This window comes from Oncorhynchus kisutch, linkage group LG28, assembly GCF_002021735.2.
Source record: "Oncorhynchus kisutch isolate 150728-3 linkage group LG28, Okis_V2, whole genome shotgun sequence".
Taxonomy (NCBI): domain Eukaryota; kingdom Metazoa; phylum Chordata; class Actinopteri; order Salmoniformes; family Salmonidae; genus Oncorhynchus; species Oncorhynchus kisutch.
The window spans coordinates 30,704,794-30,719,822 of record NC_034201.2 but is presented as its reverse complement, the minus strand read 5'-3'; the positions used below and the strand labels follow the sequence as shown (position 1 = coordinate 30,719,822).

At 42.3% G+C, this 15,029-nt stretch overlaps 1 protein-coding gene across 2 annotated transcripts in view; it reads right to left on the bottom strand.

Moving 5' to 3' along the window:
• Nucleotides 1–15,029, bottom strand: part of LOC109872483 (opioid-binding protein/cell adhesion molecule) — a 342,689-nt gene that overhangs the window by 55,467 nt on the left and 272,193 nt on the right. For both annotated transcript variants that reach the window (XM_020463735.2, XM_020463734.2), the window contains one exon: nt 8,884–9,009. In XM_020463735.2, coding sequence (XP_020319324.1) covers nt 8,884–9,009 — 126 coding nt within the window. The remainder of the gene's footprint in view (nt 1–8,883; nt 9,010–15,029) is intronic.

The following is a 15,029-nucleotide window of genomic DNA, read 5'->3' as shown; positions in this document are numbered from 1 at the left end:
TTACAGGGTAATTATTTGATTGACTATAGGCTTATAATTGATTAAGTCTATTTCTATAGTTGTTATATAAAAACTATACATTGCACATGCTTCGGTACAACCTTGACATCTTTGATACGTTTGCCTCAATATATTAATGCTAGAATATTGGTCGCCAAGATTAGCTATTTGTATCTAGTCTTTTAATAATTGCATAACAGTGCAAGTAAGATACATGTTCATTATAGTCATACTGAGAGGTGATGTAAGGCTCGCTACCTTGACTAGATTCCTCCAGAGATGTACAAGGCTTGTTGCATTTATTCACATAAATTGGAGTCAGATTGATTAATGTAGTTAATTATTATATTCAACATAATTTCTACATAAAGGCTGTATAATTTCCATCCACTACATGTGACCACCTAATCCGATAACAGTAGTTGATATTTGTGCTAAAGGGTTGGAACACATATTCTGATTCCATTGGAGAGCAAAATTTAGATTGTGTATGGTGTCCATATTAGGATACATGTCAATGGAAGTTGGAATTGGATGTGTGACTGTCCTAACATGGAAACAGTATAGGTGTCCTAGATTGATGACATCATACCTGTCCTGATGTCAGCCTCTGACAAAAAACGTGAACAAGTTTACATAAAGAAATAGAGGTGTCACAACTGGGTGAGGTTGTCACAAGTTGTAATAATGGCATAAAATGTCTGTCACAGCCATTGAAAATAGTTGGAGAGAATGGTTATGACTGTATACTTACTTACTTCGAGCAATATGCAAATCTCATTTTGAGATTTTCCTGCCAGCATAGTTCAAAATCATTAGAGGGAAATTTAAAACTGGGGAAGGATTCTCTGTATTTAGCACATAAACAGTATAATTGATACATGGTAATCCTATGAACACTTCCTGATTACAACACAGTCACACTACTGTGATTTTCATTGAAAACTCTGCTTCATGGACCTATGGTTATACTGCCAATAACAACCAGAAAATGAGATTAAGGAGGAATATTGTCAATGAAGGAATTACTGAAATACTAGAATGTTTTATTTTTTTGATGGCTGTTACCTATCTTATCATTTAATCTTGATCTTGATATTTCAGTGTATTCTATTTTTCCCTTCTCAGAGTGTTGCCAATATTCATATTTCATTTTACAATGGATAACATTTCTGCAGAGAGAACAAGCAGAGAGGACCCAGTAAATTAAATCCTACAACAGCATGAGCTCCAGAATATGATTTCACGCAGCACTGCAAGTTCAATTCATCAGAGATGAATATGTCGCTCTGCTTATGTATCCTGTGGGCAATCACAAATTGCATATGAATTGTTGAGTGCCATTTTGTAAAGTGCCAAATGCTTCAATGTCAAAGGAAAAGGGACAAATCACATCCTGAGCCATATGCTGTGAATGAGGAGGTCTGCAAACAAATTACAACAGCTGGCTTCTTGAAAAATAGTGTTTTCACTGAGGCTTTGGATCATTTTGGCTCTGCCTAATTCAATGGTCATTACGGAATATGAGCTTACTTTAATGCCTATGAACAAATACACACGCACATAGACACAGGCACACACGCACGCACGCACGCACGCACGCACACACACACACACACACACACACACACACACACACACACACACACACACACACACACACACACACACACACACACACACACACACACACACACACACACACACACACACACACACACACACACACACACACACCACTCAGTGTTAGTAATGTCTAAGTGTTGGACAAATATATCAAAAGCCTTTTCTGTGATTCTGGCAAGCAACTGTATCAACATGGACAATATTGCTTTTCAATTCTTGTTTGCAAAAGAGAACAAGGCCATATGAAACATTGGTGTCATCTCTGACCAAATGACCTTTAGCAGAAAGAATTGATTGAATTGTTTCACAACAAACAGAGTTACAGGAAAGTGATCATAAAGAAAGCAACCAGTGGGACTGCATGGAAACAAAGGCACCTTGCTTGCCAACCTCATTTGTCTTTTCAGAGAGATCAGATTTCAATGTTAGATGCTCTTGAACAAACCCCCAGATACATTTAGGGTATTCGATTAAACTGGTCCGGGTTGCACCGGGTAAAGCCCTGCTCAAATGGAACAGTAATCTGCACTGCTCTGTCATATTGTTAACAATGCAGCATGATGCATCGTTCAGAAATGTACATAATAGTTTTTCTTTAAAATACTGTATATGTTTGAATTTTCAAACTAGTTTGTATTGGGAAGGCAGATAAAGCATTTGTATGAAAATCAATGAATTTTGCATGTGAAAACACAGAATCCTACTCATTACTCCATGTGCTTAACATTCGCAGAGATAAAGAGGCAAAGCGAGAGGATTACTTCTGCCCAAAATCTGTCCAGGTAAGATAAGCAGACCAAGTGACCAAGTGATTTTTTGTATGGAGGTCTATGGGAGAGTGTTAAATACGTCAGGCTTATTTGATCTTATAGAAGTTACGTAATGTTTAGGCTGTTACAAATGTACTGATGTAAGTGGATGCACGTGGCATTTTGGCAACTGAGAAAAACAACTTAGTAGTAGCCTGTTGTTCACACGTGTATCTGCCCTCTCCTTCTCCCGCCTGCCTTCCATTTTTGCGTACATGTATTTCCATTGTTGGAGCAGTCACTCGACTATCTTGTCATTATATTTGATCATATTTGACCTACGTCACTTTTGTTTTGGCCAACTGGTTTTCTGTTCAACCTGATAATTAATTGCACCCACCTGGTGTCCCAGGTCTTAAACAGTCTCTGATTAGAGGAGAACAATGAAAAAATGCAGTGGGAACTGACTTTGAGGGCCAGAGTTTAGTTCGAGAGGGCTAATGAGCAAATGCAATGCATTGTCTTCCAAGACATGGCCTTTTCCAATGACCTGCTAGCCCTACAATTCTTTTAAAAGTAACTGTAATATCAGATTTACTATCAAGTGGTTTCCAAAAGCAGATTGAAAAAACACCCGTTTATGCCAGCGCTGCCCAAACCTACTGTATTCCTTGAGCTCTAACATCCTGTAGGTTTACAGTCAAACCCTAATTTAGCACACCTGATTCTACTTATTAGCTGCTCACCAAGACCTTAACTAGCTGAAACAGGTATGTCAGGTTAGGGTTGGTCTGAAAACCTATAGGACGGTAGATCTCCAGGAAGAAGATTTGGCAGCTCTGCTTTATGCCTTTAAAAAAAACTTCTGTAAAAGCATGAGGCAAATTTGGTCATGCTCATCCAAGACAGCATCAATAACTACACCAGGTCAAACCGTTTAGCCAGTGGCAGACAGGACGTTGGCCAAACATCTTAACCCAAACCTTACAAGAAACCAATGCCCATTCCTACATGTATGCTTTGAACTGTATACAATCCAGTGCTGTTTCCAGAACTTTCCTACACCACTGGGTAAGGTCCCCAGTGATTTTGCCATCACTCCACTGACAGTGCTAATAGAACATTATTCCCATTGATAGACGTATCACAGCAAATGGCATGCCATTCGTTTCCCCTGTATAATAGTCTGATTGCCACTCATCACGAGAGCTGCCACCAGTCTACAACATCAGTCCACAATGCCATAGAGCTGTCAATCATCTGCTGACACTGCCAAATTAGAGTGCACAGACCTTCAAGTCTCCAACAGGAACTTTCCTAACTGGCAATTTTTCTCCCCCAAGACACAAATTACAACGCGATTCGGAAACAAAAGTGGATCGGCTCAACTGAGCTAGACAGCATGATTGATGGCCGCTGTCACATCTGTGTTGTCCGTGATGTTTTGCAGTGTAAAAGTATGAATCTTACCACAACATTGGATGGGAGAGTGAATGAGAGGGCAAAAAAAGTATAATTTCAAGACATAAGGGAGCAAAAATATTATCAAGCTGTTGATAAGATTGACAGTCCTGCAAGCACAGTGTAGGCCGCACATTCATTTACAAACTGCATAGTCTTAGTATCATCGTTTTTAATGACAAATGCCCAGTATGATGTTTCTGACAGTTCGACGAATGGACACTCGTAACCTCCTCCATATAATGTGTCTTTAATGGCCCACATTGATCCATTTGGCCCGGCAGTGCATTGTCCTCACCATGCACTGTTTTCTTCATTCATACTTCTTCTAATCCTTTTAGAGAGCCTGGCAGCCAAGGATGAAGTGGAAAGCGTTGAATAATTCATTCACAGTTGTCCCCAAATGAATTGAAGTGGGGACAGGCTTTTGGTGCACTAAATCTAGCTGAATTGTCAATTGATTGCATCCATATATTAAAGTAACCAGTGATGTAGTAGTAAAAAAAATAGGTGGGTACACTCCCTATACTTTCAATGCATTTTTTTGCAAAACATTTCCTCATGTTCCTGCCTGACATTGAGTGTGAAGAACTAGATAGAATAATACCCATCTGATGCCTTGGCGGTTTTCTCACAGATTTTTAAGTCATGCTTGTTTAGCTCAGTTCGTCATGTATAATTTGATTTGTTGGATTTATTTTCAAATATGTTGTCTAAATATAGCCAAATCACTTAGCAGTCACTTTAATACAATTCTTGCAGGCATAAATGCTTTATTTTTGGGAGTGGTTCATAATCAGAAGCGAGAGAGATGGAGACAAACTGGGAAAACTCCAGAACACATTTAGGTTTTTACACACTCTGGTGAGAATGTCTTTCCGAGCAGCCAAACACCCCTCACATCTTCCTCCTTTCTTTCTTTCATTAGAGCTTGCACATTAATGCCAAGTAAGATAACCCGCCATCTTCGCATCTCCCTGACATTAACAGACACTCTCAGCCACAGACATCGCTTATTGGTTTTCACAGAAGTGAATTCGTCTCTTCATATTGGCTGCTTTTGTTGCCGCTTAATGTCAGTCTATGGTGTCTGTTATGACAACTAAGTTAATATACATTTCCTTTCTCTGTTATTCCCCGATTCAATAGAGTAGAGTTGGTAGATCAACATTGCCATCATAATGCATGCATTGAATTAGAATAGAGTGTGGTTTTAATTACACTCAATTCCAACCATGGATAATGACACCATCTGGTTTATGCATACAGGCATTTCATTAAACAGTTACCCTTTAACTATAATTGTAATGTGCACTTCATATAAAAGTTAGCAGGAAACAGATGATATTCAATGTAAATATTGAAAAATCAGGGCAGTTGTTTTAGTGCGGTTGTTAAAGAGTGTCTCCAGTACTTTGGTATACTTTTTAACCAGTAGTTCTGAAAGTTGTATTTTATTTTTAAAATAGTGCTCACTGTCCCCGGAAATTATGTGCAGATATGTGCACCACATCATTGCTCTCCCTCTCACTCTGTGTGTGCATGATGTGCCTCATGCTAACTGTCACTCACATGGCAAGGGTCTGAAGCTCATTGGTTGAACTCGAATTGCTAGGGGGCTGGTCCACGTGGGGGAACATGTAGGGAAAATGGCACAGCACAGCTTCCAGAAAAACAATTGCTTTCAAACTAGGGATTTCGTGGCTAATTGAGGTAAAACAGTAATTCTGCTCATAGATTATACATGTATGAACACATTGACACATCCAGGCCCAAGCGCAAGTGTCACGTTCTGACCATAGTTCTTTTGTGTTTTCCTTGTTTTAGTGTTGGTCAGGATGTGAGCTGGGTGGGCATTCTATGTTGTGTGTCTGGCAGGAGCAGGAGAGGCAGCGATGTCTGGATTTCTGGACATGGGAGCAGAATCTGGACTATACTACTTGGGAAGAGATAGACAGGTGGGCGGTCGACCCAGGGAGAGTGCCGGAGCCCGCCTGGGATTCGCTGGAGCAGTGCGAGGAGAGTTACAGGAGAATGGAGTTGGCGAAACGAGCACGGCGGCGCGGTAGGAAGCCCGAGAGGCAGCCCCAAAAATGTATTGGGGGGTGGCACACAGGGAGTATGGCGAAGCCAGGTAGGAGACCTGCGCCAACTTCCTGTGCTTACCGGAGAGCGAGAGAGACTTGGCAGTCACCGTGCTATGCTGTGGAGCGCACGGTGTCTCCAGTGCGGGTGCATAGCCCGGTGCGGTACATTCCAGCTCCTCGTATCGGCCGGGCTAGAGTGGGCATCGAGCCAGGTAAGGTTGGGCAGGCTCAGTGCTTAAGAGCTCCAGTGCGCCTGCACGGTCCGGTCTATCAAGTGCCACCTACACGCACCAGCCCTCCGGTGGCAGCCCCCCGCACCAGGCTTCCTGTGCGTGTCCAGAGCCCAGTACTCCATGTTTCTCCTCCCCGCACTCGCCCTGAGGTGCCTGTCCTCGGCCCAGTACCACCAGTGCCGGCACCACGTACCTGGCCTACAGTGCGCCTCGCCTGTCCAGAGCTGCTAGAATCTCCCGCCTGTCCAGAACTGCTAGAGTCTCCCGCCTGTCCAGAGCTGCTAGAGTCTCCCGCCTGTCCAGAGCTGCTAGAGTCTCCCACCTGTCCAGAGCTACTAGAGTCTCCCATCTGTCCAAAGCTGCTAGAGTCTCCTGCCTGTCCAGAACTGCTAGAGTCTCCCGCCTGTCCAGAGCTGCTAGAGTCTCCCGCCTGTCCAGAGCTGCTAGAGTCTCCCACCTGTCCAGAGCTACTAGAGTCTCCCGTCTGTCCAAAGCTGCTAGAGTCTCCCGTCTGTCATGAGCCGCCAGTCTGCAAGGAGCCGCCAGTCAGCCAGGATCCGCCAGTCAGCCAGGATCCGCCAGAGCCGCCAGTCAGCCAGGATCCGCCAGTCAGCCAGGATCCGCCAGAGCCGCCAGTCAGCCAGGCTCCGCCAGAGCCGCCATTCAGCCAGGATCTGCCAGAGCCATCAGTCGGCCAGGATCTGCCAGAGCCGTCAATCAGCCAGAAGCTGCCAGAGCCGTCAACCAGCCTGAGCTACCTCTCAGTCCTGAGCTACCCCTCAGTCCTGAGCTACCCCTCAGTCCTGAGCTACCCCTCAGTCCTGAGCTACCCCTCAGTCCTGAGCTACCTCTCAGTCCTGAGCTACCTCACAGTCCTGTGCTACCCCTCGGTCCTGAGCTACCTCTCGGTCATGAGCTACCTCTCAGTCATGAGCTACCTCTCAGTCATGAGCTGCCCTTCAGTCCGGAGCTGTCCCTCAGTCCGGAGGAGTTTCCTCAGTCATGAGGCACCCCTCAGTCCAGAGGCGCTCCTCAGTCCAGTGGGGCCCTTTGTTAGGGTTAGGCCAAGGTCGGCGGAGAGGGTCGCATCTCTAAGGACAATAAGGAGATGGACAAAGACAATGGTGGAGTGGAGTCCACGTCCAGCGCCAGAGCCGCCACCGCGGACAGATGCCCACCCAGACCCTCCCCTATAGGTTGTGCGGTCGGAGTCCGCACCTTGGGGGGGGGGGGGGGGGGGGATAATGTCACGTTCTGACCATAGTTCTTTTGTGTTTTCCTTGTTTTAGTGTTGGTCAGGACGTGAGCTGGGTGGGCATTCTATGTTGTGTGTCTAGTTTGTCCGTTTCTACGTATGGCCTGATATGGTTCTCAATCAGAGGCAGGTGTTAGTCATTGTCTCTGATTGGGAACCATATTTAGGTAGCTTGTTTTGTGTCGGGGTTTGTGGGTGGTTCTTTCCTGTCTTTGTGTTCTCTTCACCAGATAGGACTGTTTTGGTTTTGCCACGTTTGTTAATTTGTATTTGTGTAGTGTTCACGTTATCGTCTTTCATTAAACATGTTGAACACGAACTACACTGCATTTTGGTCCCCCTCCCCTTGAAGGAAGAAAACCGTTACAGCAAGGTTTAAAAAAAATACTTGGCAGTCGCCAAAGTTCCGGAGCATGCCTTAAAAAGGGGATATTGAAAATCCTGTACTGTGAAGAAGAATTGGCTCAGCCGACGACATGTAAATGAGAGACAAACATCTGGACTGGATGCATTCATGTTGAGTGTTCCAGGCAGAAAGTGTGTGATTGTATTGAAGCAAGCAGCCCATGATTCTTGGAGCATGTTCACTGGAAACCAAAGGGCTGCTTCTACACGTAATTAGAAGACAAAACACGTTTACACACACACACACACACACGCACGCACGCATGCGTGCACGCTCTCGTGGCTTGTGGTTGCCAGCCCAAACAGAAAAATAACTAAACTTATCCAACATTGAATGGCCTATGGCCAAGCTATTAGTATATTTGGCTGCAGGTTGGACCTACCAGCATTGAGGTTGTAGGTTTCTCTCCCGTGGGCATCATATTCAAGATGCACTGTCTATACAATGCTTTGGACTTACTAAATTGAGTAAAATCAAGCGTTGTATCACTCAAACTCCAGTTTGATGTTAAAATGCTAGGTACAGATGGGACAACCATTTCAAAACATCAATAAATTGCCCTTTTAATGTAAATTCATCAATATGGCTGACAGTACAGCTGTTCTGCTAGCCTGAAACAACTATTTAGCCTATATAATGCAGGCAATATTCATGTGAATCAAGTGATGTAGGTGTTCTTTTAGAAGGAAGGTTGACACAAGACATGACATTTTAGATGGATAAATTAGGTCAGGCTGTAACAGCTTTGTTCGTCAGCCAAGGACTCCATACTTATTACACGGTCATGGAGCATTACATACAGTATGGGCGGCAAGTTAAAGCAGTGGGCCAATAACCGAAAGGTGGCTGGTTTGACTACCTGAGCTGACAAGGTGGAAATCTGTTGATGTGCCCTTGAGCAAGGCACTTAACTCTCATTTGTTATACGCCAAGCTCTTAAAACATCAGCAACACAGGTAATTAGAATTTTGATGACTAGAGACGATACGCTTTTAGAATAGATACACTGTTCTATTATACTCATTGATTGATTGTATGTTTTGACCTCAACGGTTTGCAGTCTTACCTTTTGCAGAGCGATGTTTCCATATGATGTTAGGCTCTGGTCGTCCAATGGCCAGACACATGAGAGTTACATTGCTGCCCTCGTTCACTGTGATGTCCGTCGATATGTTTGTGATCTTCGCAGGAACTAAGAAAAGAGGAAACATAAACAAAGCAAATTTAAGCAATAAGGGCCGATGGGGTGTGTTATATGGCAAATATACCATTTCAATTTTTAATGTCACATTCACAAGTACAGTGAAATGCCTTTCTTGCTAGCTCTAACCACAACAATGCAGTTATCAATACCAATGTAATACTAAAAATAACAAGGTAGAACATAAACACACAAGATATAAAAATAAGAAGAACACGATGAAGTAATAAGTAAGCATACTATATACATGGTCAGTTCCAGTATCATATTTACAATGTGCAGGGATACTGGATCGATAGAGGTAGATTTGTATGGGGGTAAGGTGACTAGGAATCAGGATATATGATAAACAGAGTAGTACCAGCATATATGATGATTGTATCCTATTGTAACAATACATAATCAGTAGGGTAAAACTAACCTGTCTCACGACGGGTGTGTAGAGACAATATACATGTATGTATTATGTGTGTGAGTGTAACAGTTTAGCTTCCGTCCCTCTCCTCGCCCCTACCTGGGCTCAAACCAGGGACCCTCTGCACACATAGACAACAGCCACCATCGAAGCATCGTTACCCATCGCTCCACAAAAGCCGCAGCCCTTGCAGAGCAAGAGGAACAACTACTTCAAGGTCTCAGAGCAAGTGACGTCACCGATTGAAATGCTATTAGCGCGCACCCCGCTAACTAGCTAGCCATTTCACATCGGTTACATGAGCAAATGGTGGAGTGAGTGTTTGTATGTGTGTTGGAGTATCAGTGTGCTTAGTGGGTAGGGCCTTGTTCCTAGCCCTTTGTCGTGTTATATTGTGCGCATATAGCACAAATCCTGTGGTACCTTATTGATTTTACAAAGTAGTAACCAACATATTAAAACAGTAAATGACATTGTTCGCCTAAATACTCACTTCTGATTTTTCAGAGGGTGTTGACTATTTCTCAGTAAATGCACAGCAAAAAAAAAAAGTATATAAAAATATATTTAAAAAAAGATTTGCCCACCTACGAAAAGAAAGGATGCAAGTGAATTTAGCTTGTGAGCCAGAATTCATTTAGCAAACTTTGATCCAGCGTTATTGCATGTCATTTCCGGCACATTTAGTGACCACTAGCTAGTAAAATGTTCCCAAGAGGCGAAACCAACAGTGTTGTAAAACAGTGTTCCGTCTTTGAATTGATCTTCCAAAAGTCAAATTTAGAACATTATTGGCATTGTTGAATTTGATTGTCATAAGAAGTTAGCTAACATTTAGCAGCGATGCATAGCTAGCTAGTATTTTCCCAAGAAAATGTGTTACCAAGGCAACAAGCTAGTGCTGTGTGAATTTTTATTTAGACATTAGACTGCTATGTGAATTTGAACTTACAACTTAACAATTGTCACATCCATTATAATAGCTAATCATGGTTATTAGAATGGATAGGGCAGACAGATACAGTGACTTCAGAAAGTGTTCACACCCCTTTTTCCACATTTTATTGTGTTACAGCCTGAATTTAAAATAATTGAATCTAAGATTATGTCACTGGCTTACACACAATCTACACACAATTCCCCATAATGTCAAAGGGGAATTATGTTTTCAGAAACGTTTACAAATTAATAAAACCTGAAAAGCTGTCTTGAGTCAATAAGAATTCAACCCGTTTGTTTTGGCAGGTCAATAAGTTCAGTAGTAAAAATTTGCTCAGCCAAAAGTTTGGACCCACCTGCTCATTCAACCTACACATTGTCTTTATTTTGAATATTTTCTACATTGTAGAATAATAGTGAAGACATCAAAACTATGAAATACCACATATGGAATGATGTAGTAACCAAAAAGGTGTTGAACAAAAAATATATATTTTATATTTGAGATTCTTCAAAGTAGCCACCCTTTGCCTTGATGACAGCTTTGCACAATCTTGGCATTCTCTCAACCAGCTTCAACTGGAATGCTTTTCAACAGTCTTGAAGGAGTTCCCACATATGCTGAGCACTTGTTGGCTACTTTTCTTTCACTCTGCGGTCCAACTCATCCCAAACAATCTCAATTGGGTTGAGATCGGGTGATTGGGAAGGCCAGGTCATCTAATGCAGCACTCCATCACTCTCCTTCTTGGTCAAATAGCCTAGAGGTGTGTTGGGTCAGTTTCCTGTTGAAAAACAAATGACAGTCCCACACTAAGCACAAACCAGATGGGATGGCGTATCACTGCAGAATGCTGTGGAAGCCATGCTGGTTAAGTGTGCCTTGAAATCGAAATAAATCACTGACAGTGTCACCAGCAAAGCACCCCCGTACCAACACAGCTCTTCCTCCATACTTCATGGTGGGAACCATACATGCGGAGATCATCCGTTCACCTACTCTTCGTCTCAAAGACACGGCGGTTGGAACCAAAAATCTCAAATTTCGACTCATCAGACCAAAGGACAGTTTTTCACTGGTCTAATATCCATTGCTTGTGTTTATTGGCCCAAGCAAGTCTCTTCTTATTAATGGTGTCCTTTAGTAGTGGTTTCTTTGCAGCAATTGAGGCCTGATTCACGTCTGAAAACCACCCCTACCTTGTCACAACACAACTGATTGGCTCAAACACATTAAGAAGGAAATATATTCCACAAATGAACTTTTAACAAGGCACAACTGTAATTTGAAATGCATTCCTGGTGACTACCTCATGAAGCTGGTTGACAAAATGTCAAGTGTGAAAAGATGTCATCAAGGCAAAGTGTGGCTACTTTGAAGAATCTAAAATCTAAAACATACTTTGATTTGTTTAACACTTTTTTGGTTGCTACATGATTCCATATGTGTTATACGTGTTTTGATGTCTTCACTATTATTCTACAATGCAGAAAATAGTAAAAATTAAGAAAAACCTTTGAATGAGTACGTGGGTCCAAACTTTCGACTGGTACTGTATATATACACTACCTTACAAAAGTTTGGGGTCACTGAAAGAAAAGCACATTTCATTTCCATTAAAATAACATCACATTGATCAGAAATACAGTGTAGACATTGTTGATGTTGTAAATGAAAACAGCTGATTTTTAAGCCCATTATCAGCAACCCTCACTCCTGTGTTCCAATGGCACGTTGTGTTAGCTAATCCAAGTTTATAATTTTAAAAGGTTAATTTGATCATTATTTTAGCAGAGCTGAAAACTGTTGTTCTGATTAAAGAAGCAATAAAATTGGCCTTCTTTAGACTAGTTGAGTATCTGAAGCATCAGCATTTGTGGGTTCGATTATAGGCTCAAAATGGCCAGAAACAAAGATCTTTCTTCTGAAACATGTCAGTCTATTCTTGTTCTGAGAAATGAAGGCTATTCCATGTGAGAAATGGCCAAGAAACTGAAGATCTCGTACAGCGCTGTGTGCTACTCCCTTCACAGAACAGCGCAAACTGTCTCTAAACAAAATAGAAAGAGGAGTGGGAGGCCCCGGTGCACAACTGAGCAAGAGGACAAGTACATTTGAGTGTCTAGTTTGAGAAACAGACGCCTCACAAGTCCTCAACTGGCAGCTTCATTAAATAATACCCGCATAACACCAGACTCAATGTCAACAGTGAAGAGCCAACTCTGGGATGCTGGCCTTCTAGGCAGAGTTGCAAAGAAAAAGCCATATCTCAGACTGGCCAATAAAAATAAAAGATTGGCCCCAGTGATGTACCGCACTACCCTCTGCAGCGCCTTAAGGTTGGATTTCGAGCAGTTGCCATACCAGGAGGTTATGCAAAGAGTCAGGATGCTCTCGATGGTGCAGCTGAATAACTTTTTGAGGATCTGGGGACCCATGCCAAATCTATTCAGTCTTCTTAGGTGGAAAAGGTGTTGTTGGGCCCTCTTCATGGCAGTCTTGGTATGCTTGGACCATGATAGTTTGTAAGTGATGTGGACACCAAGGACTTGAAGCTCTCGACCCGCTCCACTACAGCCACGCCGATGCCTGTTTGGCCATGCTTTTCCTGTATACAACAATCAGCTCTTTTGTCTTGCTCACATTAGTGGAGAGGTTGTTGACCTGGTACCACACTGCCTTAATGATGGTGTTGGAGTCGTGCTTGGCCACTCAGTCATGGGTGAAAAGGGAGTACAGGAGGAGACTAAGCACGAACCCCTGAGGGGCCCCAGTGTTGAGGATCAGCGAGGCAGATGTGTTGTTGCCTACCCTTTCCACCTGGGGCGGCCCGTCAGGAAGTCCAGGATCCAGTTGCAGAGGGAGGTGTTTATAAAATAGAAACATTTCCTCATCAATCACACACAATGACAAAGCAAAAACAGGTTTTTAGAAATGTTTGCAATATATATATATATATATATATATATATATATTTGAAATACCTTATTTACATAAGTATACAGACCCTTTGCTATGAGACTCAAAATTGAGCTTGCATCCTGCTTCCATTGATTATCCTTGAGATGTTTCTACAACTTGATTGGAGTCCACCTGTGGTAAATTCAATTGATTGGACATGATTTGCGTTGTCATTATAGGGTATTGTGTGTAGATTGATGAGGAAAAAAGAAACAATTTTTTTGATTTTAGAACAAGGCTATAACGTAACAAAATGTGGAAAAAGTCAAGGGGTCCGAATGCACTGTATATATTTGATGGGATGTATAGACAATATGGACAGTATATGGATAGAATATGTAGTATATATGAAGAATAGTATATGTACAGCAATAGTTAAATAGGATAGACCTTGACTAGAATACAGTATTTACATGAAGTGGGTAAAACAGTATGTAAACATTATTTAATGTGACCAGTAAGTGACCAGTGTTCCATGTACTGTACATAGGGGAAAGGGGAAACAGGGATACCTAGTCAGTTGTACAACTGAATGCATTCAACTGAAATGTGTCTTCCGCATTTAACCCAACCCCTCAATCAGAGAGGTGCGGGGTGCTGCCATAATCGAAATCCATGTCTTCGGCGCGTGGGGAACAGCAGAACAACATATTATTAATTTGTCAGCTCTGGGATTCGATCCAGCAACCTTTCAGTTACTGCCTGCTCCCTCTAAGGTACAAGGTAGAGTAATAAGTTGCATGGACTCACTCTGTGTGAAATAATAGTGCTTAACATGATTTTTGAATGACTACCTCATCTCTGTTTCCCACACATACAATTATCTATAAGGTCCCTCAGTCAAGCAGCGAATTTCAAACACAGATTCAACCACAAACACAAGGGAGGTTGTCCAATGCTTCGCAAAGAAGGGCCCATATTGGTAGATGGGTAAAGATGAGGGATGCACGATATACCGGTGAACATATCGTAATTGGTCGATATTAGCTAAAAATGCCAACATCGGTATTGGCCGATGTCTAGTTTAACGCCCGATTTGCTAAATCGAAGCTGAAGTGCTTACCTACATAACGAAGGTACTTGACGTAATCACGCCACGTAAAATGTTGCGCTATACAATGTATGCTGTGTGGTTCGAGCAGTCAACATTGCAGCGAGACAACTCAAAGCCAAGATAATGGAATTCATTGCCCTTGACAACCAACCGTTCTCTGTTATGGGTGATGTTGCCTTTCGCCGACTGGTCGTATCCATGATGATGTAAGTGAAGCTAAAGTGCAACCGTGACTTTACATCAAGGAAAAGAGGAGTATGAAATACATGGTCACGTTAATGTTTCCTCAGAAAACTTGGCAGATAAAAATGTGTGTGTGTGCGTGCACGCAGGTGTGCTGTGCCCATCGTTGCAATATCTGTGCAACCTTGATTACTTTTTACAGTGGACACTCGCAACCTATAATAGACTCGAAATCTATCTATTTCGATCCAATTCATATTTAATTTGTATCCGACATGAATGGAATCTTTTCCCTTAAAAAAATGACCATGTACTTTTGGCTATTTTGATACATTGACATTTCACTGCACATCAAAGGCATTGTTCCAGCTATGTTCTCCGAATGTATAACGGATGTTCACAGCTCTTTTATAACCGATTAACATCAAACAGATCACTCAAGCTTTTCCAGCCTTTCT